We start from the raw sequence: 26905 nt of genomic DNA, 5'->3' as shown, positions 1-26905 counted from the left end.
GCTCGAAAAAGAGTTTAAAGTGGAGCCGTTACAGGTTTTAAAGTGTGGGTTTTTTTTGCGGTTCACAGGCAAAAAAGACGACGAGTCGCACGATTCTGATTTTTTGGTCGCTGATCTTGAGGCAGCTGCGGGGAATTGGAAGAGAGGGGAGGAGCACGACAAAAGCGATGTGAGTGAGGACGTTTAAGGGGAAACGGTGATTTGTCTTTATCACATACAGTAAAGCCACTTTTGTTATTTGGAGGGGGGGGGGGGGGGGGTAAAGGAGCGTGGGGACATTGGTTCTGCTTTGAGTGCAGAGAAACAATCTGTAAAAACCCAAGAAACTGGAGAACTGGGTTGTGAAGACCAGCTACCAACCCGCTAGCTCTGCCACCTTTTTTCTCTCCTCTTAAAACTCAACTTCTTCTTCTTCGTCTTCTTCTTCTTACGTCCGTTTTTCTCTAATCTAACAAAGCACACTACTACCCCCTTTCTTTCTGTCTGATTTGAATGTGTGTCTGTGGATGTGTGGGATCCGGGCACAGCGCTGAATCTAAGCTGAATCTGTTGGACTCTTAAATAAACATGTTTAGTGAGTAAATGTGACCCTACTGACATTCACTTCTTAACACGATCTACAGTAAAGACTTGTCTACCGTCCTCTGAGTACATAGAGTCTGTGTTAATACGTTTTATTTTGAGATGAGATTACTTGAGTGTTTGCTGTGGCTCAGTCATGAAGGTTACATGGCTAAAAAGTGTGTGTGTGTGTGTGTGTGTGTGTGTGTGAGTGTGAGTGTGTGTGAGAGCGTTGGGTTGGATAAGTTAGGGGGTCAAAGTGCAGGGCAGCAGCAGCATCAGAAGATGCCGTTAGTGTTGCTTCCAGAGATTAAACCAGCAGGAGGCGCTGCGTTCAGTTACTGGCCACTTCGTCCGCATTGTCAACCGCATCTAAGGTGCTGTCCAGTCCACCGCGCACACGCCAGATCTTCACTGTGCGGTCACTAGAAAAAAACAGAAACATGAAACAGTAAGAAACAGCACAAAATAAAGAGAGTTGATATCCAGATGCACAGTTATGTCATTCTGTAGACTTTCAAAAACTATTCAGACAAAGAAATGGCTCCAAAGAATAAAGAGTAATTGCTGTTATTAGTCTTTGGATGTGCTCACTGACATGTTTTTAATGGTTTTTAGACAATAGAGGTTTACGGTACAAAGTAATACAATATATAAGGCTGGATACACACACAATATCAATAAGAAGGATGAGTTCATTGTTGGTTTGGATTTGCACATGAGATTTATTGACAGTAAAAAAACTCATAGTTTATGCTTATTAGAGCCATTTCTGCATATTCAGTTTGATTATTGTTATTGTTATGTTTAGTTTAACTGTCTAAAATGTTTATATGATGAGTTCCTCCTCCCAGGAAATGAGATATAGAGGAGCGGGGGACAGGTGTTGCTGATGAGACAGGGGAGAGACGTATTGTTTTTGGACCGCTCTCTTTTTTTATCCCATGTTTTTTGTTGTGGACACTACATCATCTAAAGTGGAATAAAATCTCTGTTGGATCCAAACCACACAGTGATTGTTTTATTGGCGCGCGTCAGGAAGCAAGTCTCCTCTGAATTGTGAGGTTTGCTGCTTCACATCTAACTCTTAGCAAGAAAGAAACTACGCTTATTTCCCCAAAATATAGAGCTACCCCTTTAAATCTTATCTCAAAACCTATTTTTCTTTTCTTTCTTTTTACTGATGCTTCCTTGCTCTGATTTGTTCCTCTTTTAATAATTCTAGCTCAGGATATCTCTTCAAATGTTTTTTATAGCAATTGTGAATCATTTAAAACTCGTTTTGAAAATGTGCTACATAAAGTTTTATTCTGCTTTCCGTACCTAAGATTAGTCAGAATAGTTGTTATGCTCCTTGTGGAGATAAAAAAAAAAGAAAAGAAGATAGCAAAGGAAAGCTGGAGGAGAGACTGAGAAACAGCAACAGTGAAAAACAGAAATCAATGAAGACTCTGCATTGTGTAACTGACAATCAATAAAACATAAAAAACAGTGATGGATTTGTACTTGACCTCCTGTCGAATCTCATCGAGGTTAAGATGAGTAATGAGAAGGTGACGATGTGTTGGTCGATTTTTAACCTTTTTAAAAAAAAATTTATTGATAGGTTGCTTATTCCTACTTTACACTGCAGCTCAGTAACAAGCCATCCAAACTGTGCTCATCAATTTGATGTTTTTCACACAAGAACAAAAATAACTTTTCTCATACATGGAAAAACTCAACTAAAACTGCTTGTGTGTGTGTGTGTGTGTGTGTGTGTGTGTGTGTGTGTGTGTGTGTGTGTGTTTGTGTGTGTGTTTGAGACTCACTCGGAGGCAGTGAACACGTGGCTGCTGTTGCAAGAGATGGCGTTGATGGGGCTGTCGTGACCCTTGAGCTCCCCGATGGTCCCCAGAGTGTCCGTGTGCCAAAGCTTGAGCACCCCGCCTCTGCAGCCGCTCAGCAGAGCCGAGGTGCCGGGGACCACGCCGAGTGCGCACACCCAGTCACGGTGGGCGTTCGGGACTTGCTGATGGAGAGAAAGATTGAAAAGGGTTTTAAAAAGTGATGAAGATGATTTGAATGATTTAATCTTCACTGATAATCTTTCAGTGGGCAGCCCCAAAAGCTTTGGAAGTTTTTGGTGTTTCATGTTTTAACTCCTATGTCTTGTTCCCTTTGTATAATTTATCTGGTGTCTTTATTTCTATTTATCTCAAATTTGATTGCAGTTGATTTTATTTCATTTGAATTTGAAGCACTTTGTGACTGAAATAAACTTTACTTACTGATAATCAACGATTTCTAAATATTAATGAGGTGATCCTTTCTTTTCTCACAGTGGGACACATAAAAAAAGTCTCAACCAACTCTCTTCTAATGGTAATGCAGCTGAAATAGACCTATGAGTGACAAATAAATGGCTCCACTAACTATGTGATAGGTGACAGTTAAGAAATTAAAGGCTATTAGAGGGGAGAGGGAGAGAGAGGGAGAGAGAGGGAGAGAGAGGGAGAGAGAGAGAGAGAGAGAGAGAGAGAGAGAGAGAGAGAGAGATGCAAACATAGCAGAGCAGGGGTGTCAAACATATGGCTCGTCGGCCAGAAATGGCCCATGAAGGGGTCCAAACCGGCCCACTGGATAACTTTGCAAATTACAGAAAAATAATAAATTTTTTTCCCAGTAAAATTCACTGCTATTCTCACTTAATTTCTCTTGACATTCACAGTCATGGCTTCTAATCTTCCTGTCTTCTTGTTCTTTAAATCTGAATCACATTGTCAGTCCGACTTTTCCTCAGTATTTCTAACCAGGGTACCCCTAGATGGCTTATTATAGTAAAATTATAATATGTATTATATATTATTTATAGGTTATTATGCAATGATTTAACTGATCTGGCCCACTTGAGATCAAATTGGGCTGTATGTGGCCCCTGAACTAAAATGAGTTTGACACTCCTTAACCAGAGCTACAAAATGTAACCACTTAATCAATTAGTTTGAAAATTAACTGGCAACCGCTTTCATAATTAATTAATTGTTTCTTAAATGTTTTTTGTATTGACTTCTGTTTCTTTTATATCTTGTCTTAGGATCTATTGTCTTCTTATGTCCTGTTTAAAAGAACTTTGAAAAGTCTTGTAGTTGAAACTTTCCTCCCTTTGAACCATGAAAGCTCTAAAAGTCTCAGCCTCCAGTACCTGCAGCAGGTCTTTGCGGGTCAGGTCCCACTTCTTGATGCCGTTGTCTCGGGAGCCGCTGAACAGCATGTCCCCCTGGACCACCAGTGACTCGATGCCGTCGTAATGCGGAGGTTCAAAGTTGTGTGTTGGGCTGATGCTTCCCAGAGAGCCTTCAGTCACATCGAACAGCTGCAACAGCCACAACACGTGTTTACAGCGCGGTACGTCTACTGAAAGGGCTTCATTGTGTATTATATTGTAAAATCCAACATTTCCAGAGGATTACAGTATCACATGTCATGCACATAACAGCAAATGACACTGATCACCCCCTACTCTATATCAACAATTCACATTACTGCCACCTGGTCGTATATACAGGACTTAAAAGTGGCTTTCTCTCTTCTGCCATAGAAAACCTGAACAAACAGCCTCATATACATCCTGACTTATCTGTGTGAGTGCATACATGTCTTGCATCACTTGTAAGTCAATTTGGATAAAAGCATCTGCCAAATCATGGTATTTAAGTGAGGGCAGTGGATACAGGCAGGAACATGAATATATGAAAGTATGATTTCATGTATTGTGTTAATTGGTATGTTTATGTGTGAATAAGTGCAGGCTGTTAACACGAATCTCCCTCTCGAGTTAATGTTGCATGACGGAGCTACGGAGCATGAATCCTTGTGTTGTATTCCTGAATGTTAGAATTATAACTTTAATGTCTAATCTTTTGCTTTCTTCTGCAGGATTCAGAGGAAATATGCTGATTACAGAACAAGAGAACAAGAGATGATGGATCAGTGGAAACCCCCACCTTGATGTAGTGGTCTTTGGACCCGGTGATCACGAGGTCTTGGTTCTTTCCGGACTTATCCACAGTCAAGCACATTACTGGACCGAGGTGACCAGTAAGTTTCCCGGTGGATGCAAATCTGACAAAAGAGACAAAATATAAATAAACACGTATAACCAACTCACTGCAACCACTGAGGGAAATACTCTAATAAACTTATACATTTATTCATTAAAAACAGCAGCTGGGAAAAGTCTGATGTTTCTGTTCATTTCCGCCATGTTGCACAAATGTAATTTCAGGTTTCAGTATTTTGTGTTTCATGATGATATATTTTGTTGAAGTGGTTCAGTCGTGGTCTTTTTGAGAGTTGTGATGGTGGGGCGGATTGTCTGCTTAATCAGTGGTAGTGGCAACAGCTGTGCACCATTAACTGCACTCAGCAGTGAGTCACTACGCCCCGTCAAGTTGAGGTAGGAATGATAAAATTGTTCTGTAGTAAAGGACATTCTCTAAATTTGGTGCACTTATAACTGTGTGTGTGTGTGTGTGTGTGTGTGTGTGTAACCAGTGGATATCATGATTGCCAGCAGTTGCAGAAATTCTACACTAATGTTGTTCTTTATGCTTTGATCAGTCTAGCTCATCCTTTGGTGTCCTGAACAGGTGGTACGTTCCAGTAAAGGGCTGTTATAAGGTAAAAGGCCAGTCACTAGACAATTGAATGGAACAGGAAGAGAGAAGATTTTATTTCGGGAAGAATTTCCCAAGGTTCATTTTTGCGTTTATTTTTATTAATGAATCTCACCTTTTTGTGTACGTACTCTGGCCTGCTGACCTTTTTTGCAACATCAAAAAACTATGTTCTCAGTCTGGCAATGGTGATGTACTGTATACTTGCATTAATACTTTGAAAGATGAAAATATGTCTTTTTTTGTAATTTTGCTTGCCTGGAGAATGCCACTCCCCTTAATTCTCCCTCATATTCCTCTGTACTTATTATTACTGTATATTTTAAAATGTTCTATATGTGTAAACAAACATCCCTTTAAACGTTTCCAGTGTCCAAATAACATCTTCAACCCTTTATATGAGGAGTCTAACTCATTACAGCATGTTTAAAGGGGGCATATTATGCACGTTTCCAGGTCTATATATATCCCACACACTACAGAGTACCTTCAACTAGTAGATGACCTGAAATTTCACACAACCAGCTGCAACCCCTGCTATCACCTCCCCCCTGACTCCCCACCACCAGCTCTGATGGTCTGTGAAGAGGATGTGTGTCAGCTCTTTCAGAGACAGAAGATCCAAGAAGGCACCGAGCCAAAATGGCGAGTCATCCTCGTGTCTAAAAGTCTGCACTGACCAGCTGGCTCCCATCTTTACACAGATCGTCAACAGATCACTGGAGCGGTGTGAAGTCCCCTCCTGTTTCAAATGCTCCACTATCTTCCTGGTCACCAAGAAACCCTGAGATCCACCTGAAGGAAAGGCCCTCTGCTGGACCCCTTACAGTTTGCCTACTTGGCCAACAGGTTAGTAGATGATGCAGTCAACATGGGACTGCACTACATCCTGCAACACCTCAACTCCACAGGGACTTACTCAAGAATCCTGTTCATGGACTTCAACACCATCATCCCCGAAATCCTCCTCACCAATCTCACACAGCTAACTGCGCCCTCCTCCACTTGTCAGCAGATCAAAAACTTCCTGACAGACAGAAAGCAGCAGGTGAAGCTGGGAAAAATCACATCCAGCACCACAGGGGTGAGTACTCTTTCCTGCTGATCCCCCCCCCCTTCCCTCTACGCCAATGACTGCACCTCAGGAGACCTGTCTGTTTAACACCTGAAATTTACAGACAGCAGTCATCGCCTCATCTGAGACAGAGAGGAGTCTGCATACAGATGGGGGGTTTCAACAGCTGGTCCTGTGGTGCAGACAGAACAACCTGGAGCTGAACACCATCACTGTGGAGATGACAGTGGATTTCAGGAGGAGCCCCCCCATCACTGCCCCAAATCACCAACAGCACTAAGCCCCTTTACTGTATAAGAGGTACAGGCAAGGAGTGGGGGGGCAGAGTTACTCATGAAGGTAGTCACAGATACAGATTGATGTCTGTGTGAAATGGACAGCCAGCACAACGGGACAGGAAGCGGATGCAATCTATATAATAAAAAGATCAATACTTGGTGTCCGTGTATCAATACAATATTACCACACAAAATATACTATGCTCTATCAATTTTTTCCCGCTCCCCTAGTAAAAGCACACACAGGGGCGGTTCATTATAAAAACGCAAAGGTGGCTTAATGACAGATTTTCTTTATGGCTATAATGTGGGAGAAGAGCCTACTGTGTCAGCTGCTGTGAAGGTTACTGGCACCTGAGGTGGGAGTCCAACATTGACCCAGTCATCAAAAAGGCCAAGCAGAGGATCTACTTCATGTGTCAGCTCTGGAAGTACAACCTGCCTCAGGAGCTGCTGATCCACTTCTAAACCACAGTCATCGAGTCTGTTAACTGCACTTCCATCACTGTCTGGTTTGTATTGTTCACAAAAGAGGAGAGGAACAAACCTAAATGGACTTTAAGGGCCCATTTATGCTTAACAACGGATGTACGAAAATGTATCCGTCCGTTTCAAACGATGTTACCGTCACTGCTCACATACTTCCATGCGTCCTTTACGTTGGCATGGATGTTAACCAATACATCCACCAGGGGGCAGCACAGAGTCAAAAGTTTATGACGACAACAAACTCAAAAACAAACATGGCGACTGTGGAGGAGATATTGATAATGTTCCTCTTGCATAAAAGACAAAAACGATATGTTTAAAGTTTCTAACCAACTCGCAAAACCTTTCCTCAAAAAGTTCCGCCATTGTTATTTCTTCGTCGTATCTCACTAGCGCTACGTATCGAGTAGTGACAGCAACACTGCCCCCTCATGGTTTCCGGTGGTACTGCTCCGTTTGGTCCGTATCCGTAAGCTTTATGGAAACGTGCAGAAATACGGATGAAATGAACGCAGAGCACGGACAGAAAGCTCCGTCCGTATTTAATGTTGAGCATAAATGGGCCTTAAGGGTCTACAGAACCTGCCCACCATCCAGGACCTGTACACCTCCAGAGTCAGGAAACAGGCAGGCAGGGAAAGTCACTGCAGACTCCTCACACCCTGAATATAACTTGTTCTAACTTCTCCCCTCTGGCAGGTGCTACAGAATACTGCACACCAAAACCACTAGACACAGGAACAGTTTCTCCCCTTCATTGTCTCACTTATAAACTCCATATTTTTTCCTAAGAAAAACATGAAGGCAATAAATGAATTATGTTGGTGAAAAAAGTTTCTGGATGAGTTTACAAGATTCCATCTCAGTCCAAATAGCGTGTTCCTCCAGGTCACGTTGTTTAAAAGTTATTTTAATCATCATGCTGCCAGTTATCAATTTCTTATTATCCAAAAGGAGCAAACAGGCAATTTATTATAAATGATGGATGACAACATTGGATACCTTCAGGTTTTTATACTAAATTGAGTCTTCCAAGCGGGCTGCAAAAAGAAACCGGGCTATGAATAACTAATCTTGTGTGTTATGCATCTGAAAATAGTGATGTTGGATCAGAAGGAAAGAATGAGAATAGCAGGGGATGAATACAGACCGAGAACGTTGCTGCATGTAATATTTATAGATATTTTTTGCAGATATTTTGAAAGCCCATGATGTTTTTCACTGGTAATTCCCATTATCATGTATAGTTACTGCTTTTGGACTTATTGGTGTCACTGTATGCAGTACGAAATCTGGGGAACACCAAAATCACTTAAATGCATCTTTAAATTTCAAGATATATTCACACAGCATTACTCACCTGCTCAAAAGTTTAAGTATTACAGTTTTTTACTTAAACTGAGCTGCTTACCTTCGCAGATCCCAGACTCTGACTGAGTTTCCGGCAGCAGCGTATAGGACTGTCCCGTTGGGGTTGAGAGCAATCTGGTTGATCTGGTTCTCTCCTGCAGGGATGGTGACCGTTCGGCTGGTGGTAGACGCACAGATGTCGCCAACACTAACCTGACCAGAGGACCTGCAGATACATGGAAGCAACATTTAAACAAATCTGCAACTGAAGGAGAAGAAGTTTTCCAAATTCACTTATGTACATCATTTATGTAATTTATTCATTATTAAAGGCCTCTGTGGTTTACTTATGTTCAAATCAATAAATCTTTGTAAAACTGATACTGTATAAACACAATACAGGTTTCTTCAAGTTGATCCATCAAAGAAAACTGTTTACTCTCTCTCTCACTTTCGCTCTTTAGCTGTATGTCATATTACGGTGAGTCACACTCACGATAGTGTTCGGATGCATTTGGCCGAGTCCCGAATGTCCCAGACTTTAATGTAGGAGGTGGAGATGGTGAAGACCAAACTGGAGCTGTAGCGGACTGACACCACGTTGTTGGGGTGACCTGCCAGGGACATTATCTCCTGACCCGTCACCAGGTTCCACACCTTACAGGTCCGGTCTGCAAGGGAACAACACAGTCCGTCATCTCCATCATCACTTATTATTTAAAGAACAGTTTCTGCACTCTGTCAACACTACTGCAACAGAGTACAGCTCAGTATCAAGACTGATTTTATTTTATAAGTTAAAAATAAGAAGTATGTTGGGATAAATGGGACCTTCAATAAATCTGACTGCCTCCATTTTTATCTCAATTTATTATGTTTAAAAGCTCCTTCATCATAAGTTTAACTATGTACCCAATGTCATATTATTTCACTACCTCATTTATTCTCCTGTTCTACATACTGTGCATGACAATCTTAATTAATAGCTGTCAGGTTTTATTTGCTGTAATAGAACAGCATATCCAAGTGTAATAATTACCAAGGAGGCATGTGAGGAATACTAATGATGAGGGACGAAAGAACGAGAGAGCGCCACAGAGAAAGAAAGATGGAGGGAGGGAAGATTGAGGGTAATGACCTTTGGATCCGGTAAAGAGAAGGTCATCAGTGCAGTCGACACAGAGAACAGCTTTACTGTGACCCTCCGCCACATGAGCACACTGCAACGTTGATGAGCGATTGCTCTTAGTGGATGGCACCGGGTTAATGACGCCCCTGGAAAACACACATATATCACCATCAATAGCAGCAGTATGAATGTAACCCTGTCCAGTAATCCGAACAAACAGGAGCAACACAGATATTAATCACACAGACAGAACCGGAGTCATGCACAGCATGCAGCTCTCATGGCTGATTAGCACCGTGCTGCATATCAAAAATAGAAAGATGATAACAGTCCACAGAAAAGGGATGAGACAGCTGTTAACAGAATAACCCTTATTGTGCTGAAGAAAAGAAAAGTATCCAAAAATACCCCCTGAACTGTGAGGAGCTTCTCTTCGCCAGCTAGTGACAGAAAAATCACCCAAGGAGACAAAAACAGACGAACATTGGAAACCAGTCGTGCCGAATCATCATGGACCGCAAGTTCAATAGCAGTACGGGAACCCTGATCGATCACAAATTGGCTGCATGTGTTGACAAATTGGCTTCTGATAGTGTAGTTGTGCAATCACTACCCTAGAATAGTCGTAGCTATTAGTATCAGTGGAGCAGCGGTGAGAGCTGATGGTGTACCACAGATCCAGACGTCAATACTCGGGAGTTGGGAATGATTGAGGTTTAACAGGGGCCTCTAATGTGGCATGTAAAAGCCTCGCTGAAATGAGAAAAGGCTAATGAATATGGAGGATCATTGAGTGTTCAAGACTCAATAGCAGTAATGAGCTTAGGAAGATGACATTGGGGTTAGGATATTCATTAATTGTTCTAGCACAAGGTCACCGCATCGTCATGTGATGAAACCCCTGAGACGCTCTGGTTACAGGACAGTGTGATGAACTAGAGCTCTGCTGCCCGATAATCATGCTAAAAACAGTGCGGGTCGTGTTGATAAGAGGCTGAGATCTACACCATGAGATTTGAGATTCACCTTTACCCTGCACCCATATATAGGTGAAATGTTAAGTGAGATATATGAGAAATAAAAAACAAAATGTACTTGGGTGGATCGGAGAGAGGAGGGGAAACAAAACGGAGGATGCTGGAGGAAAGGTGGAGGCATCCATCCATCCTGGAGGGCAAGAGAGTTTAATGTCCACTGATTTCCTATTTTAAACCATGTTCCTTTATTTTACTAATAAAACCATAATATTCAGTAGCTTAACTTCAACAAGAGCTAATTAAATAAAAACGTATCTTAAAGACATAATATTTGATATTGTCTGACTAAGTTTCACTCCTAGTATGTGAGTTTAAAAGATCCATACCATTGGTTTTCACATTTGAGCTACAAATCATACATTTTACATTACTGCTGGCCATCTTCCAAAGATTACAATTGCAATGCAATATTTTCATGCCTCATATGACAAACCCTCAATAGCCACAGACTCATAAGCTGGTCCAAAAGGAGAAAACACATCAAACCGGTTTTAAACCCACTTATATATAGCTGACCTCCTGATTTCCTACGAGCCTGAATGCAACCTGAGATCCTCTGGTAGATCATTAATGGTCATTCATCGGTCTAACCTTGAAACTAAAGGTGACCGAGCCTTTTCTGTTTGGGATGAGATCAGAAAACGCTAACATGTTTTAATTGTATGTAAATTACTTTGCAGCTTGTTTTGAACAATACTATATATATATATATATATATATACACACATATAAATAAAGGTATTATTATTACATTAAAATTGGCCAGCATGTCAAACCTGACAGATTTTGGAGTGCAATTAGTGTCAGTGATCATCTTCAGCATCTTTCCCTGACTCTAATCTGAATCTCTGGCAGGATCGTGTCAATTTTACTTATCTCTGGTCCTTACTTATCCTGCAGGACGTTTGCAGTACGCCCCAGATACCCTGTCGCACAGCTAAACACGCCGACGTGGTTACTGGGACGAGCAGTAGGGGAGAGAGGAAATGGTGGGCTGCTCTTCAGGTTCTTGATGACTGGGCTGCGAAGGAAGACAGCAGGGCTGCCAGTTAAGCTGTGGCATAATTAAAGTGTGTGCTAAGCTGTTTATACACTACAGGCAGGAGTGTGGGAGGACTGCATGAAGACAGAAGGGAGATGCATATGCTGCATTTACGTCATATAAGATAAACTGTCAGGATGGCTTGCGGGAAACATTCACATATTCAGACTTCTCTGAAGCCATCAAGATAACATTACTTTAGCTTTCTGCACACTGTGGTTTACAGCCAGCTATCTTTAGAACGATGCATCAGTTTGTGGTTGTGTCAGGCAAATATTAACCTGTCAAGATGGCATTCAGTCATGAAGGTTTCTGCCTCAACAGAGCTTCACAAATACATTTCTTTTGTATGTTTTACAGCCATTAATGTTTTACTATTTTCAAAGTGTGTAATTTGAAGGTCTAATATAGCCCAGAGTTTTTTGTGGCCTGATTTCAGAGGAGAGTTTCAGCAAACGTCAGCAAAACACTTAACTGTAAAACAAACAGAAATTTTTTTTAGAGGCTTTTCAACGTGGCAAGACAAGAAAAAAAACTATTGAGCAAACTCTGCAATTTTTGGGATAAAATTGATATAAAGAGAACAAAATACTGGCATAATGCAGCTGATATCAAAATATCTTTTATCAGCAGTTTAAATCTAATTATAGCCAGGCTAGCATGTGAGGCTGCAATGATCTTGTGATATTGTGAATCCAACTGCCTCACAAAAACAGGAAAAAGTGCCAGTGATTTCCTAAGTATGTGAAATGCTAATCAGAGCTAGATCAGCAGCAGAGGGATTGATTAGCAAGTTGAACACTGAATTTGAGTCAAACACAGGAGCGGGAAAAAGGAGTCATCATTACCGTCATGGCTCAAAGAGACATGATATCCAAAGTTAGGAAGGAAAAACATGACTTTAAATTCAGCATAGAACTTGACAGGTCAGAAGTTGTCGAATCAGGCAGAGAGCATTTCTGATTTACTGAAAACCACATGCTTCTCCAAAAGCAGGAAACTGAGAGGAGTATTAGTAGATTTGAAGTGAAGTTATTTTGCTTTTTTTTTTTTCTCCAGTGTTGGCAACGGGTCTCTTACTGTTTAATCTCCTTGACCTTTGCCCTGTCGGCTGCTTGTTGCGCCTTGTCATACGTCTTCCTGCGAGAGAGCGGGGAAGGCTCCGGCGCTCGCTTTTCCACCCCTGACGGAGTTCTGGGGCCAGAACTGAATCGTTCAGTTTGATACAGTAATCCACAAACAACACAAAGACAGTATAGAAAACAAAAAATGAAACAACTGAAAGATGTGAAATCAACACAAAATAATGGCAACAATGAGGAGATGGGCATGCAATACACACAAAAACAGTTACCTGATCATTTTAATGTCCCAAAACAGTGGTGGTTCTTCGTCAAGCCCACGTTTAATTAATGAGGACGCTGTAGGTTTTGTTTTATACTACAGCATCCCAAAATATACCTCCATTATTCTATTTGTGGTCTTTCACAAGCCAGTCAAAGCAGTCTGGTTAGTACATTTGCTTTCAGTGTGTAACTAAGCTGTAATAAGGAATTAGAGTGGTGGGTTTTTGCAGGGAACAGTAATAAATAAGCCATACATGTGTTAATATTTGCTCCTCTCTCTCTCTCAACATGCTTTACCTTCAAGGACTTATCAGCTGGAGGAAGGTATGTCAATATGACGTAAGGAGGCTCAGGAATAAAATGTCCAATAAGCTAAATAATAAGGCAGAGGAGGTAGCAGCAACATCAAACATGCAGGAAGGAGGAAGGGGGGGGGGGGGGGGGGGGGTAGTAATTAATGTGTTATCAAAGAGTGCCGGGCCTGGACTTACATGCTGCCCATTTTAGAGGAAAAGCCGGGAGAGAGAGCGGTGTAGTCCCTGACTGCTGAGCCTGATGAGTCCGTGTCTCCTCCCCCTTCTGGCGTTTCAGCTAACGGTAACATCGGACCGGAGAAGTCTGCGGTGGGCGCGTCGGGGGCGGAGTCACTGCTCGCATACAGTAGCTCCATCTGAGTGGTGGTCCTCCTACGAGCCTGTAGAGCACAGATAAGTGTAAATTAGGCAGGAAGTAATCGGGGGAAAAGCTGGAGTTCATGCAGGAAATGATGAATAAACTAAATACCTTATTTCTTGTTTTGGTCTCTCCACAAAGTTTCATAAGATCTGATGTCAAGGTGCTAAAGTAAAGGAAAAAAATGAGTTTTATATGAACGAGTATTAATATATATATATTTTAACTAAACTGAATATCGTTGGGTTGTGGACTTCTACTGTATGTTGCATTTTACACCTTCGGGAAACTGTGATCGACATGTTACTTTTATTTTGAAATTTTATAGACCAAATGACTAATTAGTTGCAGCCGTAACATAAACATGACATAAACTTACCTTCCCTCTGCAGAAGGGCTCTGGGCCGACTCATCACTGCTGCTATCATCCCCGTTTTCTGTCAAATAGGATCAATAAGTAATATTAAAGTTAGTAAATATGTTTTTGACTGATAAAACTAACATGACAGCTTAATGACTATTTGAAATGTTTTCTAGCACGTACACCTCGCCTGAGACTAAATAATATATCTTCTTACGCAACTATATTCTCAATTTTTTTTTCTTTTTTTTATTAAAGTTACTAGATACTAGCTAGTTGCTCAAAATGGATTTAGGAAGGATGAACAAGGGAAGCAGATGAGGGCGATGTCAGCGCAGCACCATGCCGTTTTTATCGACAAACAGAAAGTTGGTCCTCAGGGAGCTCAATGGGTTCAAGATGGGTTGAAAAAGGTGAGAGGTCAGAGGTCAAAGGTCAAAGAGCGGCCAGGTGAGGAAGGGTTATAAAAAAGAGGTGTGTGGGTGGGTTCAGGTGAAGGTAAAAGACCCAATATGAGGCATTTAGGTTGTAAAGTGGAAGGAATCATTAGTCTGTTGCTCCTGTGGGGGTCAGTTGACCTACAGGGACGGTCAGAGTCACACTATCCATGTTGTATGGTTCCTGTGGAGGGGCCTGGGGTTAGCAGGGTGCTAAAGCATGGAGGCTGTAGCACATGGAGAGCTGGGAGGAGGAGGAAGAGGACGAGGATAAGGAGGAGGAGGAAAAGTGTCTCCAGATGAGGGGAAAGAGGGGAGTCAACAGACAGATGGAGGGAAGCCTGGTTTGCATTGCACCTCATGCACCTGTTCTTGTTATGTTTAGTTAGTTTCAAAGTGCAAAGGGAAGGAACCATGCATTCATAACACAGATATGAGTCTAATTATGGTTTCACTTACCAGCCGGGATGTTACCTAGCTCTGTAAAAACATAAAAAAGAAACAAAAAAGAAAAAGGAAAAACGTGGGGGAACAGAAAAAAGGCAATGCACAAATCAAATCCACAGTCCCCCGAAATTCTAAAAAATAAAACAACGAAAGAAAATGAAAGTGCAACTACAGTAAACAGAGCGTCCTACTGAACACAGGCTGGCAACAGGGCACCAAATGCAATAATAAAGTTTCTAATAGTTGTAAAATTAGGTAGCTCTGTAACCACATTTAAATCAAATATTATCTCAGTAGTAGGGCTGCTCGATAATGGAAAAAATCATAATCACGATTATTTGGGTCAAAATTGAAATCACGATTATTAAATGTTGATTATTAGATGTTTTTTAAACTTTGGAAAGATGCTGCATTTATTTATTTCTTGTCCATTCGGCTTAATTAATTTTCTCTCCAATCAGTCGCTTAACGCAACACAGAGCAGAAAATGTGCAGAGATATTAGTGCTGAGCTGGTTACCATGACGATAGTTCACACATCACTTCCTGGTTTTTAATAATTAGTCAGTAAACTCAGCATCGTCTGACGCAGGCTGGAAACTGCACTTTAGTTAAAACATTTCACCGTATGTTGCAGCTTCTGTCAAACTAACGGAGCTGCGGCAGCTTCCGGCGGCTTCCCATCTAAACTTTTCAAAATAAAACCTTTGTTATTGAGCGCTATCTCATTATTATTAAAAAACGTTTCCCCTCGATTTTATTAGTTTTGAGATCAATGAAATGTCGATTAATTGAGCAGCCTTACTCAGTAGCAGACATTTAAGTTTTTAGGCCAGCTTTTATTCAGCAGCAGGCGACAGGCAAGAGCCTCTCAACAGGCCCAATCATGCAACTCACCAGTAACCCAGATCACTTCCTGAAAGGCCAAATATTTAATGACCATTTGATGTTTTTTTCAGAATGAATTCAGAACAACTAAATCAGACATTTTATTTCAAATTCAAACTTAATGTGATATTAATGACACTTTCAGGAGGTGGGCTGGGTTAAACCAGAAGTCTGGTGTGTGTGTTTTACAATCTGAGCACAAACAGTCGCCGTGGTTACCTTGCAGAGCGTTTCCCAGCAGCGCGTCCAGCTCCGGGTTGAACTCGGCTTTCTCCTTCAGCATGTGAAAGAGCAGCTGGTTCTGTGTGGCGCTGGTGATCTCCGTCTGCTTCAGCCTGCCCTCCATCACCTTCACCTGAGACTCCTTCTGGGCCGCCTGCAGACCCTGAAGAGATCAGACCGCAGAGTGTGTTTGTGTTCACTCACAGATATCAGCTGTTGACTTTAATTATCATAATGACACATACAGTATCACATATGAAACTTTACTTTTCTATTGCAATTACATAAACATGATAACATTTATCTGAAGCTGATGTATTTTTTTTAATTTACTGCAGATACCAAACTTTGCACACTACATTAAATGGAGCCTTTTTCTTTGTAAAATCTTCCTGCATAAGTTGGCTTAAAAAACAACTTCAATCAATAAGACTAACGCAATTTTTTTTAGCAATGATCCTCAAAGATGCAGTTTCATGGGGCCTTTAAAGGTTGATCTTGAATGTCAGAAATCAATCAAGTTTATTGCCAAGTAGGTTTGCAAATGCAAGGAATTTGTCTTTTTATCAATATGTACAAATGCCAATAAATAACTAAGTAACAAATATATCACAAGTCAAGAAATGTATGATAGAAATGTAAAATATATAAATATGTTGTAACCTTAAAGTAGCTTTGAAAAAGACCTTACAGGTGAAATGTATAATAACTAATGAAATCGATAAATATGACCAAAACAAGGAAAAAACCCACATAAATAAAACTCAACAAATCCAGTGTTCTTTACATGATCATAAACATATCAAGCAAGGAAAGGCATCAATATCTATCTGAGAAGTTTTAATATTTCTTAATTTTGTCTGGGTTTTTTTTTTAGATAGATATTTTTAGACAGACACAAGATCGGTACCTTGTTTATAGCCATTGACATGAAGTGATCGAGCAGGAAACGAGCTTCTGCCAGCGTGCAGGAAGTAATCACAGCAGAGACGTCCACTGTGTCTCCGTCCTCCTGTAAACAAACACAGTGAAAGATGATTAATGCAACTTCCTAAATTCCCTCTAACTCCCAATTTCTCAGTGAATTACTGCTAGCCAATGTTCACATTTTACAATCCACTCAATAAATTATTGTTTTTTTTTTGTTTTTTTTCCAAATTTTCTGGTGGCTGATATTAATTTAGTTTCCTACCTTTTGTTAAATCAAAGTCCTGCCAATTAGAAACTCTATTTTAGCTGTTAAGAGTTTAACCTTCCTGTCGTCCTCCCGGGTCAAATTGACCCCGTCTGTTTTGACTGTTCCTCCCTTCCTTCCTTCCTCGTTTCCTCCCTCCCTCCCTCCTGCCTCCCTTCCTTCCTTCCTCCTTCCTTTCCTTCCTTCCTTCCTCCCTCCCTCCTTTCCTTTCTTCTACCTTCCTTCCCTTCCATCCCCACTCCCTCCTTTCTTTCTTTCTTTCTTTCTTTCTTTCTTCCTTCCTTCCTTCCTCTTCCCTTCCTTGACTTGAGGACAACAGGAGGGTTAAAAAACAGGTGGTAATAAGATAAAGCTAATTTACTTTCTCCATCCATTTAACTGAAAACATCGTTGGCAAGTCAGAACAACTAAATAAACAGTTAAAATGTTTTACCTTTTCGCCTATCTATTCCTATCTATTCTGGCTTTCTCACCTTTGTCTCCTCCATCTGCATGATGTTAGCCTGACAGTCTGCGATGCTGTCGTTAATGTAGTCAATGTTGGCCGTTAATGCATCCACTTCCTCATTCAGGGGAAGCATGGCCTTCTCCAATTCTGGTCCTTCTATGTCCAGCCGGCCTCTCTTCCTGATCACCTTCTCCTTACGCTTAGTCAGCTCCTCCCGTTGCTACGAAAAGGCAAGACAGGGCAGGAAATGATTACATATTGAAATGTCAGAGCACAGATTTTGAAGTTTGAACACATTCATCTCTGAGTGTTTGTTATGAATGTTTCAGCAGCACAGAAAGGGGAAAATAGAGAGAAAGCAGTGCTTAAAAGATGATTATGAAAAATGAAAAAGAGGAAGGAGCAGATTCACTCATCCAGATTATGACAGCTTTGTTTTGCTTTGCAGCTGATGATGAATCATGCAGAAACTAAATGATGGAGCAGTAACTGAGACTCCTTCCAAGGTCACAATTTGATAATCTCTCATTTTTTAACTGCACAGATTGTGATGAATCTGTCTGGCTCCAAAATGTATAAATCAACCAAAGTTTCTGAACAGACTCACCAGAAAAACTCAACTTAAGTAATTCTTGGACATTTTGAAATCTATGATCACCAACCACTTAACTCCTGTTTGTACTTGTACTTTTATCATCTATATACTTGTTTTTATTGATTTGTTTTATCACTCGTATCCAGGGGTGCATTAACATCACTGGAGGCCCCTGGGCTACAGAACTTTATGAGCCCCCCCCACCCCCACCCTGCACCCAGGCTATAGGACTTTGAGCCCTCCATCCCTAAGTGGTTGACACACTATATTTTGCCTATAAAAACTCAATACAAGGTCATCTTTGGCTCTGTGCCATTTATTTGTACCATTGTATGAACCAATGTATGTACCATTAACTATGTGCATTTCACTTTTGAAAATTAGCCAACATATACTCACCCACACACACAATTACATCACAACAATTACAACACCACTTAGGTGTGAGCGCTTCATTGTTGCTAACTATTAGGCTTTGTGTGTCGTCTACTAAGCTGCATGTTGGATATATATGGTGTGATTTTGTTACATTGTATCAAAATGTAAGATATGGGAGGATGGGAGGGGAGGGGGGCCTTTCAGTGTCGCACCATCCCCATCACTCTTACCACCAGATGTCACTGTAGTGCAGCGTCATGTTGCGTTACAGTCGAGTGTTCATTAGCCTACATAATTATTCTCAATTTTTAGAGCCCCCCCCCCCCCCCCCCACGGTGGAGACCCTGGGGCTGTAGCCCAGGTTAGCCCGTTCATTAATGCACCCCTGCTCGTATCCTTTACTAACTGTACTTGTACTACTATCCTTATTTTAGTTGATTAAACTGAACTAAATAAAAGGTAAATTGAGAGTTTATTGCTCTAAGTTCAGTCATGCATAGAGTCACATTCATTACAACCTCAGAGATGCCGAGTCTGAGAAAGCTTTGACTGCTGAGCACTGACGATCTTTCAAAGCAGTTAAATATTACTTCCTGGTGCTTAACAGTATTGACGTTGTAGATTAAACTCGTAAATTTACAAGAAAAAAAAAGTTGGTTATTCACCGACATTATAAAGTCACAAATTTTCAAAATAAAATAAAAAAAGGTGTTCTACCAAGCAATCACATAGCCTCACTTTGCAACACTTGTCATGCATTATGCCTTGTCAGTATTTTTTTTTAAACACATATGGCCCTAATACGCTGTCGTAGATTTATATATTCCCAGCTGGTCCAATAATTTACTATCCTTACTGTCGCAGCCACGGAATAAAATCAACCACATCCATAAAACCACATCATATAATTTTACAAGTGCTGCTGTAGAACTTCACCTTGAGGAGGCGGTTCATGTCGGCCTCCATGTTGGAGATGGTCATCCTCTGCATGATGACGTCGCTTATCCGTCGCTCAAGAGACTGCCATTTATTACGGGCGATCCTGGTGGAGTAAATACCTACTGTACGCCTGTAGGAAGACCTGCACACACACACACACACACACACACACACACACAGTTAGTCATGGTATGCAACATTCAGGGCGCTATAAAATAAACTCAAATTGAGAGCAGGTGCAGGATTATGTAATAAAATCTAACATAATAATTGAAAGTCAAGTCCAAAAATAGAGTTATGTTACATTTTAACCTTTGTGTCGTCCTCCCGGGTCAAATTGACCCCATCTGTTTTGACTGTTCCTTCTTTCCGTCTGTCCTCCCTCTCTCCCTCCTTCTCGCTTTCTTTCCTTCCTCCATCCCCCTTTCTTCCTTCCTTCTGTCCTTCTTTCCTTCCCTCCTCCCTCCTTCTCTCCTTCTTTCCTCCCTCCTACCTTCCTCCCTTCCTTCTTTCATCTGTCCTTCTTTCCTTCCATCCTCCCTTCCTCTTTCCCTTTCTCCCTCCTTCCTTCTTTCCTCCGTCCTTCCTTCCTTCTTTCCTTTCCTCCCTACTTTCCTTCTTTTTTCCTTCCTCCCACCCTGCTTTCCTTCCTTCTTCCTCGACTCGAGGACAACAGGAGGGTTAAATGATTCAAAGGATGTTTCTTTTCTAGGATCACTTACTATGATGGAGCAGGCGTCGCTACTTCCACATATAGCTTTTGATGTTGTGAGGATAAAACGTGGCCTATTTTGGCTCCAAAAAGTATCTATATTTAGCTGCTTTCCTCGTTTTTCCTCTCTATGGGAACTCGATGAACGTGCATCTGAAAACACCTGTGCACACACACAGACTCACCGCGTGCCGTTTGGAGCAGTGTTGCCGGAGGAGTACAGACGTCCAGAGGGAGGGCGGTGAGAGGAGTCCTGGCTCAGTTCTGGGATTTTCCTGATGATCTTCCCTGAGGTGGGTCTGGCCTGCCTCCTCAGAGCTGTCACCTGGTGAACATTAGAAGCATATCACATGCATTTCTACATACATATAATTCATATTACACCCTTTACAGGCATTAAGTGAAGCCAGTGAGTAAGCAGTTTTGCATCTAAATCACTAAAATTAATGATATGAATCTAGGGCCCTATAAAATCTGTTTTATTTTTTGTGAACTCCATTTTTTTTAACCTTTTACTGTTATTTTACTAACAAAAAAGTGTGTTTTTGAAAAACAACAGTTCCCCTGACACATAGAAGTCCTTTGGGAACTGCTCGGCTCTGTACTGAGGGGTTAGTGTCCAGTTTTCAAAGTTTTTTCGCCGACGAAGACAGAGGCGTGTTCAGCCGCTTCGCCATGCTTACATTGTTTTGAAGTGGGATGGGCTCAGTGTGTGGAGGGGGGGCTTGTTGTGCCACCCAGATTTGCTTCCCTCCGTGCAGTTTCCCCCAGACATACGTTCCTCTTCCACACGAAAACAGCATTTCAGTCAAATTATGTCAAATTCCCTGATATTTATTTTAATCGGCCTTTTATTCTGTGATCGCGGAAATCATAGGGCCTTATAAATCCTACCCCTGACTATACAACAATACAACACAATGCCGCTTTTGGTGATGCACATTTTACCTTTCCAGTTGACTAATGTCAAGTTTAATATCGAGTTTAAAAATGAAAGTACTATGGCTCACCTCTTCTGTCTTTCTCCTCAGAATAAGCTCCTGCTGTCTTTTCTGAGCCTCCAGTAGCCTCAGTTGGTGCTGAAGAGGTAAACAAAATAACAGTATCACCCACATTAGTTAAAAGAAAGGGCTGAAACACTCAGGCTCAGATTGATGGAGATGTAATTAGTGAATTAGTGAAGTGGGCGCAGAGCACATCCCCGTCACTCACTTCTTGCTTGCGCTGGTCTTTCTTCAAAGTTGCAATTTCTCGGTTTCGGCGAGACTCGTTCATCCTGTTCTTCTCCTGCTGCTCCTTCATCTGCTTCATGAGACGAACCTGGGACAATCACATTAAACAGATAATATATAATATCATTTATATCATTCACATATATATAAAAAAAGGTTTTAGCATTTATCATTTCTCTCATCCTCCCTGTTTATTTGGGATTTTATTTTGAAATATTGCTTGTTGGCTACTGTCCCACAGTTCATTTTCATCATTTTTCCTCCATGTAAACAAAGAGGTGGAAAGAAATGAAGATACTAGAGAGAAAGACACAGAATAGACACAAACAGGAGACGAGGAGAAAATTGACTAGATGATGTGTAAATGAGCCTGTCAACACTTCACATGCTCCATTAACTGTTTTTGTTAAATCCATTTTTAATCTCAATGAAGGCAAATCCTGCTAAGCGCATGCAACCCGAGACAAATAACAGAACTGGCCTCAAGAGAATAACAGAATAATAAAAGACATACAGTATTTTTAAATATACCTTAGTTTTCTTCATTTCAGCCACATCCATCTGAAGCTTTTTCAGCTGTTTCTCGTACTGTGATTGGTTCTTCAGCAGGCGGGCGTGCTCTTTCTGAGCAGACTGCAGCTTCTGAAGCTCCTTGTTCATGAGGCTCAGCTTCTTCTCATATTCAGCCTTGATCTTACGAGCCTTGTCCTCCGTGCCGGTTTCCACTGAAGCTGAAAATACATATGAAACACAGAAATGATGGTGAGATGTGACAAAAACCAGACTGATATATCACAGTGAAAAGCTTAACACAGTAAAGAAGTAATAACGTATTTTTTTTCTCTTATGGTTCATACGGTCTTTGATCTTTAGATGTCAAAAAGTCTCTTGTATTATTTTCTAATTAAAACAATCTTAAAACTCCTCTATGCTTTTAAAATCTCCATCAGCTTTGATCCATTAGTGCTGATAGGCTTAAATGTATCTGACATTATCTGGCTGCTGAGAGACAATTCATAGCTGACTGTAACATTCGTGTTGTCCTCCAGGGTCAAATTGACCCCGTCTGTTTTGACTGTTCCTTCTTTCCTCCCTTCTGTCTGTCTGTCCTGCCTCCCATCCTTCATTCCTTCCTCCCTTCCCCTTTCTTTTCTCACTCCCTCCTTCCTTCTTTCCTTCCTTCCTTCCTCTTTTCTTTTCTCCCTCCCTCCTACCTTCTTTCCTCTGTCCGTCCTTCCTTCCTCCCTTCTTTCCTTTCCTTCCTCCCTTCCTTCTTTCCTCTGTCTTTCTTTCCTTCCTTCCTCTTTTCTTTTCTCCCTCCCTCCTACCTTCTTTCCTCCGTCCTTCCTTTCCTTCCTCCCTTCCTTCCTTCTTTACTTCCTTCCTTTCCTCCCTTCCTTCCTCCCTTCCTTCCTCCCTTCTTTACTTTCCTCCTTTCCTTCTTTCTTCCTCCCTTCCATCATTCTTTCCTTCCATCTTTCCTTCCTTCCTTCCTTCCTTCTTCCTCCCTTCCTCAAAGGATTTGCTGAATTTTGAGGTTTTTTTTTTAATATCACTAAAGACAAAAAAACTGAGATCAAACATCTAGGGTTAAATATAAATTCTTACAAATACAAGTAGGACCAGCAAGAACTCAAATATCACTTTGAGACTGAAATAAACTGATCAAAAACATCTACATCTTCCTTTTGATGGATGTTTTTTATCCAAACACTTAAACCATAAGTAGAATTATATACAGCATGCCATGATCTTCCCACTGAGTGATACATGACTCCCCCTGCTGGCAAACACCGTCCCCGTCTCCTTACTCATGTTATGGAGCACGCGGTCCCTCTCCAGCTGGGTGTCCCTGATCTTGCACTGCAGCATCATCAGCTTCTGCTCGTACTGCTGTTTGAGCGTGTGCAGACGCCGCTGGCTGTTCTCCAGCTCGTCGATCAGCTTCTGCTTGATGGCGATCTCACAGGTGATGTTGGCCAGATCTGCCTGGAAGTTCTCTGATGGGACACAGATGTAATAAGATTAGAGAGTATTCACATCTGTAGTGATATTACAGTATTTCTTGTTTTTGGTGTAAGAGGATACGCCCCTTTTGAAGTACTTTATATTACTATTACTATTACAACTAATTCAACACTGTGCTGCTAGACTTTAAACCAAAACAAGGAAAACTGAGCATATTACCTCACTTTTAGCTACACCTCACTGGCTCTCAGTATCTTTCAGAAGAGATTTTAAGCTTCTTTTACTTGTTTTTAAAGCTCTAAATGGTTTAGGATCGGCCTACATCGCAGACTCTATTGTTCTCAGATTCTCTACTATGGTTTTTAAATACACACAGTTATGCAAACAAGAAAATAGGAAGTGCAGCTTTCTTTAATTATGCTCCAAAATTATGAAATACTCTACATGAACATTTTTAAACGACACCTGCAAATTGACTTATTGGCTGTTAATTAGTGTCATTTCTATTTATTTTTTACAAAGTGTCTAATTTAATTTCTATTAGTTTATTTGTTGTGGTTTTACTGTATTTTATTTTTATTTTTTTCTGTTAGGCATTTTGAGCTACACCCTTTGCATGAAAGGTGTTCTATAAATAAAGTTTATCACTATTGTTACCATTATTATTATTATTTTTTAATTTTTATTATTATCATCATCATCATCATCATCATCATCATCATCATCATCATCATCATCATCATCATCATCATCACACATGGTTGCTTCCCCAAATTGAATGAAATCATATGAAATACAACTAACAATTCTCAGGGAGCACAAAGTGTTTTTGTCCTATTAACTTTTATTTCAGTCTTGACTCAACATTTAGGTAACTTCCACTAACACCACACAGCCATCTGTTAGTGAGGATGTACTAATCTGTAAGAGTATTGTCAGCGGACTTGTGTGTATTGTATTCAGTTAAACCCTCCTATTCAAACAGCATTGTGCCCCTTCATCTCCATGACTGATTTTGTTCCATTTTGGGGATCTAGACCATCACATCCAGACCTCCCCCCCAAATCCAGCTGCTCCTTTGTCTCATGTCACACCCCTTTCTTTGGTCCTTACAGTTACAGTCTCTAAATGTGCCGTGAAGAACTGGGCTGACGGTGACTGAACAGCTCCCTCATGTGGTGGATCTGCAGGCTGTTTAATGTGAACCTGAGAGCAGACACTGTTCCTCGTACCTTTTTCATCGGACTCAGAGTCAGACTCATCAGAGCTCTCCTCTACATCCATCTCCTCTTCGTCCTCATCCTCGTCTTCTTCTGCCTCCTCGTGGTCGCTGCCTTCTTGGACCTCCTACAAGATAAACACCAACAATTCAATATATGATGAAGCTTTAGGTAATGCTTTATTTGACAGGTCTTTTGCTTTTCAAGTAAGAAAAAGTGCTCAGCTGTTACATTCAGTAAATTTAATTCACAAATAACAAATTTATCTAAAAGCAAACACAAAAATCATCATATCTAAACAAAAAGTCTCAAAAAGTGAATGCATAATGAATGAATATTAACCCAGGCTTAAACTGAGCTTTTCTATCAAATAAATTATGGGGAAGAAGGAAGGAGAAGGAAGGAAAAGGAGGGAGGGAGGAAGGGAGGAAGGAAGAAGGAAGGAAAGGAGGGAGGACGGAAGGAGGGAAGGAAGGAAGAAAGGAAGGAAAGGAGGGAGGAAAGGAAAGAAGGAAGGGAGGAAGGAAAAGAAGGAAGGAAGGACGGAGGAAAGTAGGAAGGAAGGGAAGAAGGAAGAAGGAAGGAAAGTAGGGAGGAAGGAAGGAAAGGAGGGAGGGAGGAAAGGAAGGAAGGAAGGACGCAGGAAAGAAGGAAGGAGGGAGGGAGGAAGGGAGGAGGGAAGGAAATAATCTCTTTAATAAACAATTACAATTCTACAATTACACATTTTCCTAAGACTAGTAAGATAAATGGCTTTGAAATGATTATCAGTGCTGATTCAGTATATATATTAAACATCGTACCATTTCTGCGTCCTCGATGACTCTCTCTGCCATTTCCTTCTCGGTTCCCTTCTCTTGGTCGTTGTCAGGAACTTCCTCCTTGTTGGCGCTGAAAGATTCAGAAACAGATGAGAGTCAAAAGACGTCATCTATCAGCTGTTACTTTTCCATGTTATAAAAAGGAACACGTGAATATTTCCTGAGCAGAACACATGCATGTGGATTGCATGTGCATCTTCACAGGAACTGTAACACATCATATTTCCACAGCAAAAAAACACATCTGTGGGTAATGAGGACGTCCCTTCATTGTTTTAGTTGGTCAAATAACGCACACATAGCTCCATTATTATTAAATTATCACACTGTCTTTTTGGCAAATAAGCTTTTTGATGGATTTGATGGAACCATTCAGTTTATATTTGTAGACAATGCATGTTTTTTATTATGAGATAATGTTGTTTGCATGTATTGTAAAACATACAGAGAGCTTTTTACTGTAAAGTTGAACACACAGATTGTCACGCCACATTTGGGCTTATGTGCTTGCTTGTGAAAAAGACAAGTGTGTTTTCTTTAACAAAAGGAAGGAATCTCATCAGAGTCCAGCAAAAGCAAAAAAGAAAGAAAGCATGTAGGGAACACGCAGTGCAAAAAAACAGAAGGACCAAATCTATGAAACAATACTAGAGGTTTAGCAATGTTTCAGATTGTGTTTTGCACTAAACCATCTGACTAGACTGGAAAAAAAAAGATTCATAAAAAAGAAAAGAATCACTGAGTTTTACATTGTATTAATGTATTTTACACAAATGTAGATTAACAGTCTATGATGAAGTCTGTAAATGAAGGAAGAACAACACTATCAAAACCACTTTCTAGCCCCAGACTGTCTTGAATGCATATAAAAAAGTCAGAAAATTTGGAAAAAAAGATGCAGTAGAAAGCAGGGGTGTAGCGTGATGAGTCAGTGGATGAGCTAAGGGGATCACACAGCTCTAAAGAAAGATTTAAGGCTTATTATCATGTATTATAACAGCTATATCAGTCTGTTTCACTCCAGGTGGGGGTGGGGGGGGGCCTGCTGAAAATAAACAAATAAATTAAAAAAATGGTGCATTAGGGGAAGCAAAGGATGAGAATAGCAACAGGAGGGTGGAAGCTCTGACAAACCTGGCGTCCTCAACCTCTTCCACCACCTCCTCCCTTTGCTCCCTCTCTCTCTCATCCAACAGCAGCTGGAGTCTTCAGGGAGGGGTGAAGGGGGGGGTCAAACAGAGAGAAGGAAGCAAGAGATGAACGGAGGAAGGAAGAATGGAGGGAAGAATGGTCAGAGGAAGCTCTGCACTGAAAATCCCACTTTTTATCCCACCTATAGTGCCGCTCAGCACGACTCTGACCATTTCAAACCAGGAGCCTGAGATCAGCTGTTCATGCTGTTGTTG

The 26905-nt window shown here is 41.0% G+C and overlaps 1 protein-coding gene across 1 annotated transcript in view; it reads right to left on the bottom strand.

The window, feature by feature from the left end:
* Positions 1-489: 489 nt before the first annotated feature.
* The window catches only part of kif21a (kinesin family member 21A), a 66437-nt gene continuing 40021 nt past the window's right edge, over positions 490-26905 (bottom strand). Inside the window, exons 12-34 of the mRNA XM_053319477.1 lie at positions 25482-25569; positions 24691-24805; positions 23302-23490; positions 22022-22221; positions 21471-21578; positions 21269-21337; positions 20444-20583; positions 19544-19688; positions 17660-17854; positions 16902-17003; positions 15989-16154; positions 14895-14915; positions 14017-14074; positions 13749-13803; positions 13457-13659; positions 12700-12825; positions 9550-9686; positions 8908-9082; positions 8473-8637; positions 4548-4665; positions 3746-3916; positions 2373-2572; positions 490-986 (exon numbers count right to left, since the gene is read on the bottom strand). Of these exons, the coding sequence (XP_053175452.1) occupies positions 896-986; positions 2373-2572; positions 3746-3916; positions 4548-4665; positions 8473-8637; positions 8908-9082; positions 9550-9686; positions 12700-12825; positions 13457-13659; positions 13749-13803; positions 14017-14074; positions 14895-14915; positions 15989-16154; positions 16902-17003; positions 17660-17854; positions 19544-19688; positions 20444-20583; positions 21269-21337; positions 21471-21578; positions 22022-22221; positions 23302-23490; positions 24691-24805; positions 25482-25569 (3037 nt within the window). The 3' untranslated portion in view covers positions 490-895. The remainder of the gene's footprint in view (positions 987-2372; positions 2573-3745; positions 3917-4547; positions 4666-8472; positions 8638-8907; positions 9083-9549; positions 9687-12699; positions 12826-13456; positions 13660-13748; positions 13804-14016; positions 14075-14894; positions 14916-15988; positions 16155-16901; positions 17004-17659; positions 17855-19543; positions 19689-20443; positions 20584-21268; positions 21338-21470; positions 21579-22021; positions 22222-23301; positions 23491-24690; positions 24806-25481; positions 25570-26905) is intronic.

Source organism: Scomber japonicus, chromosome 5, assembly GCF_027409825.1.
Source record: "Scomber japonicus isolate fScoJap1 chromosome 5, fScoJap1.pri, whole genome shotgun sequence".
Taxonomy (NCBI): domain Eukaryota; kingdom Metazoa; phylum Chordata; class Actinopteri; order Scombriformes; family Scombridae; genus Scomber; species Scomber japonicus.
This window is presented reverse-complemented; position numbering and strand designations above follow the sequence as displayed.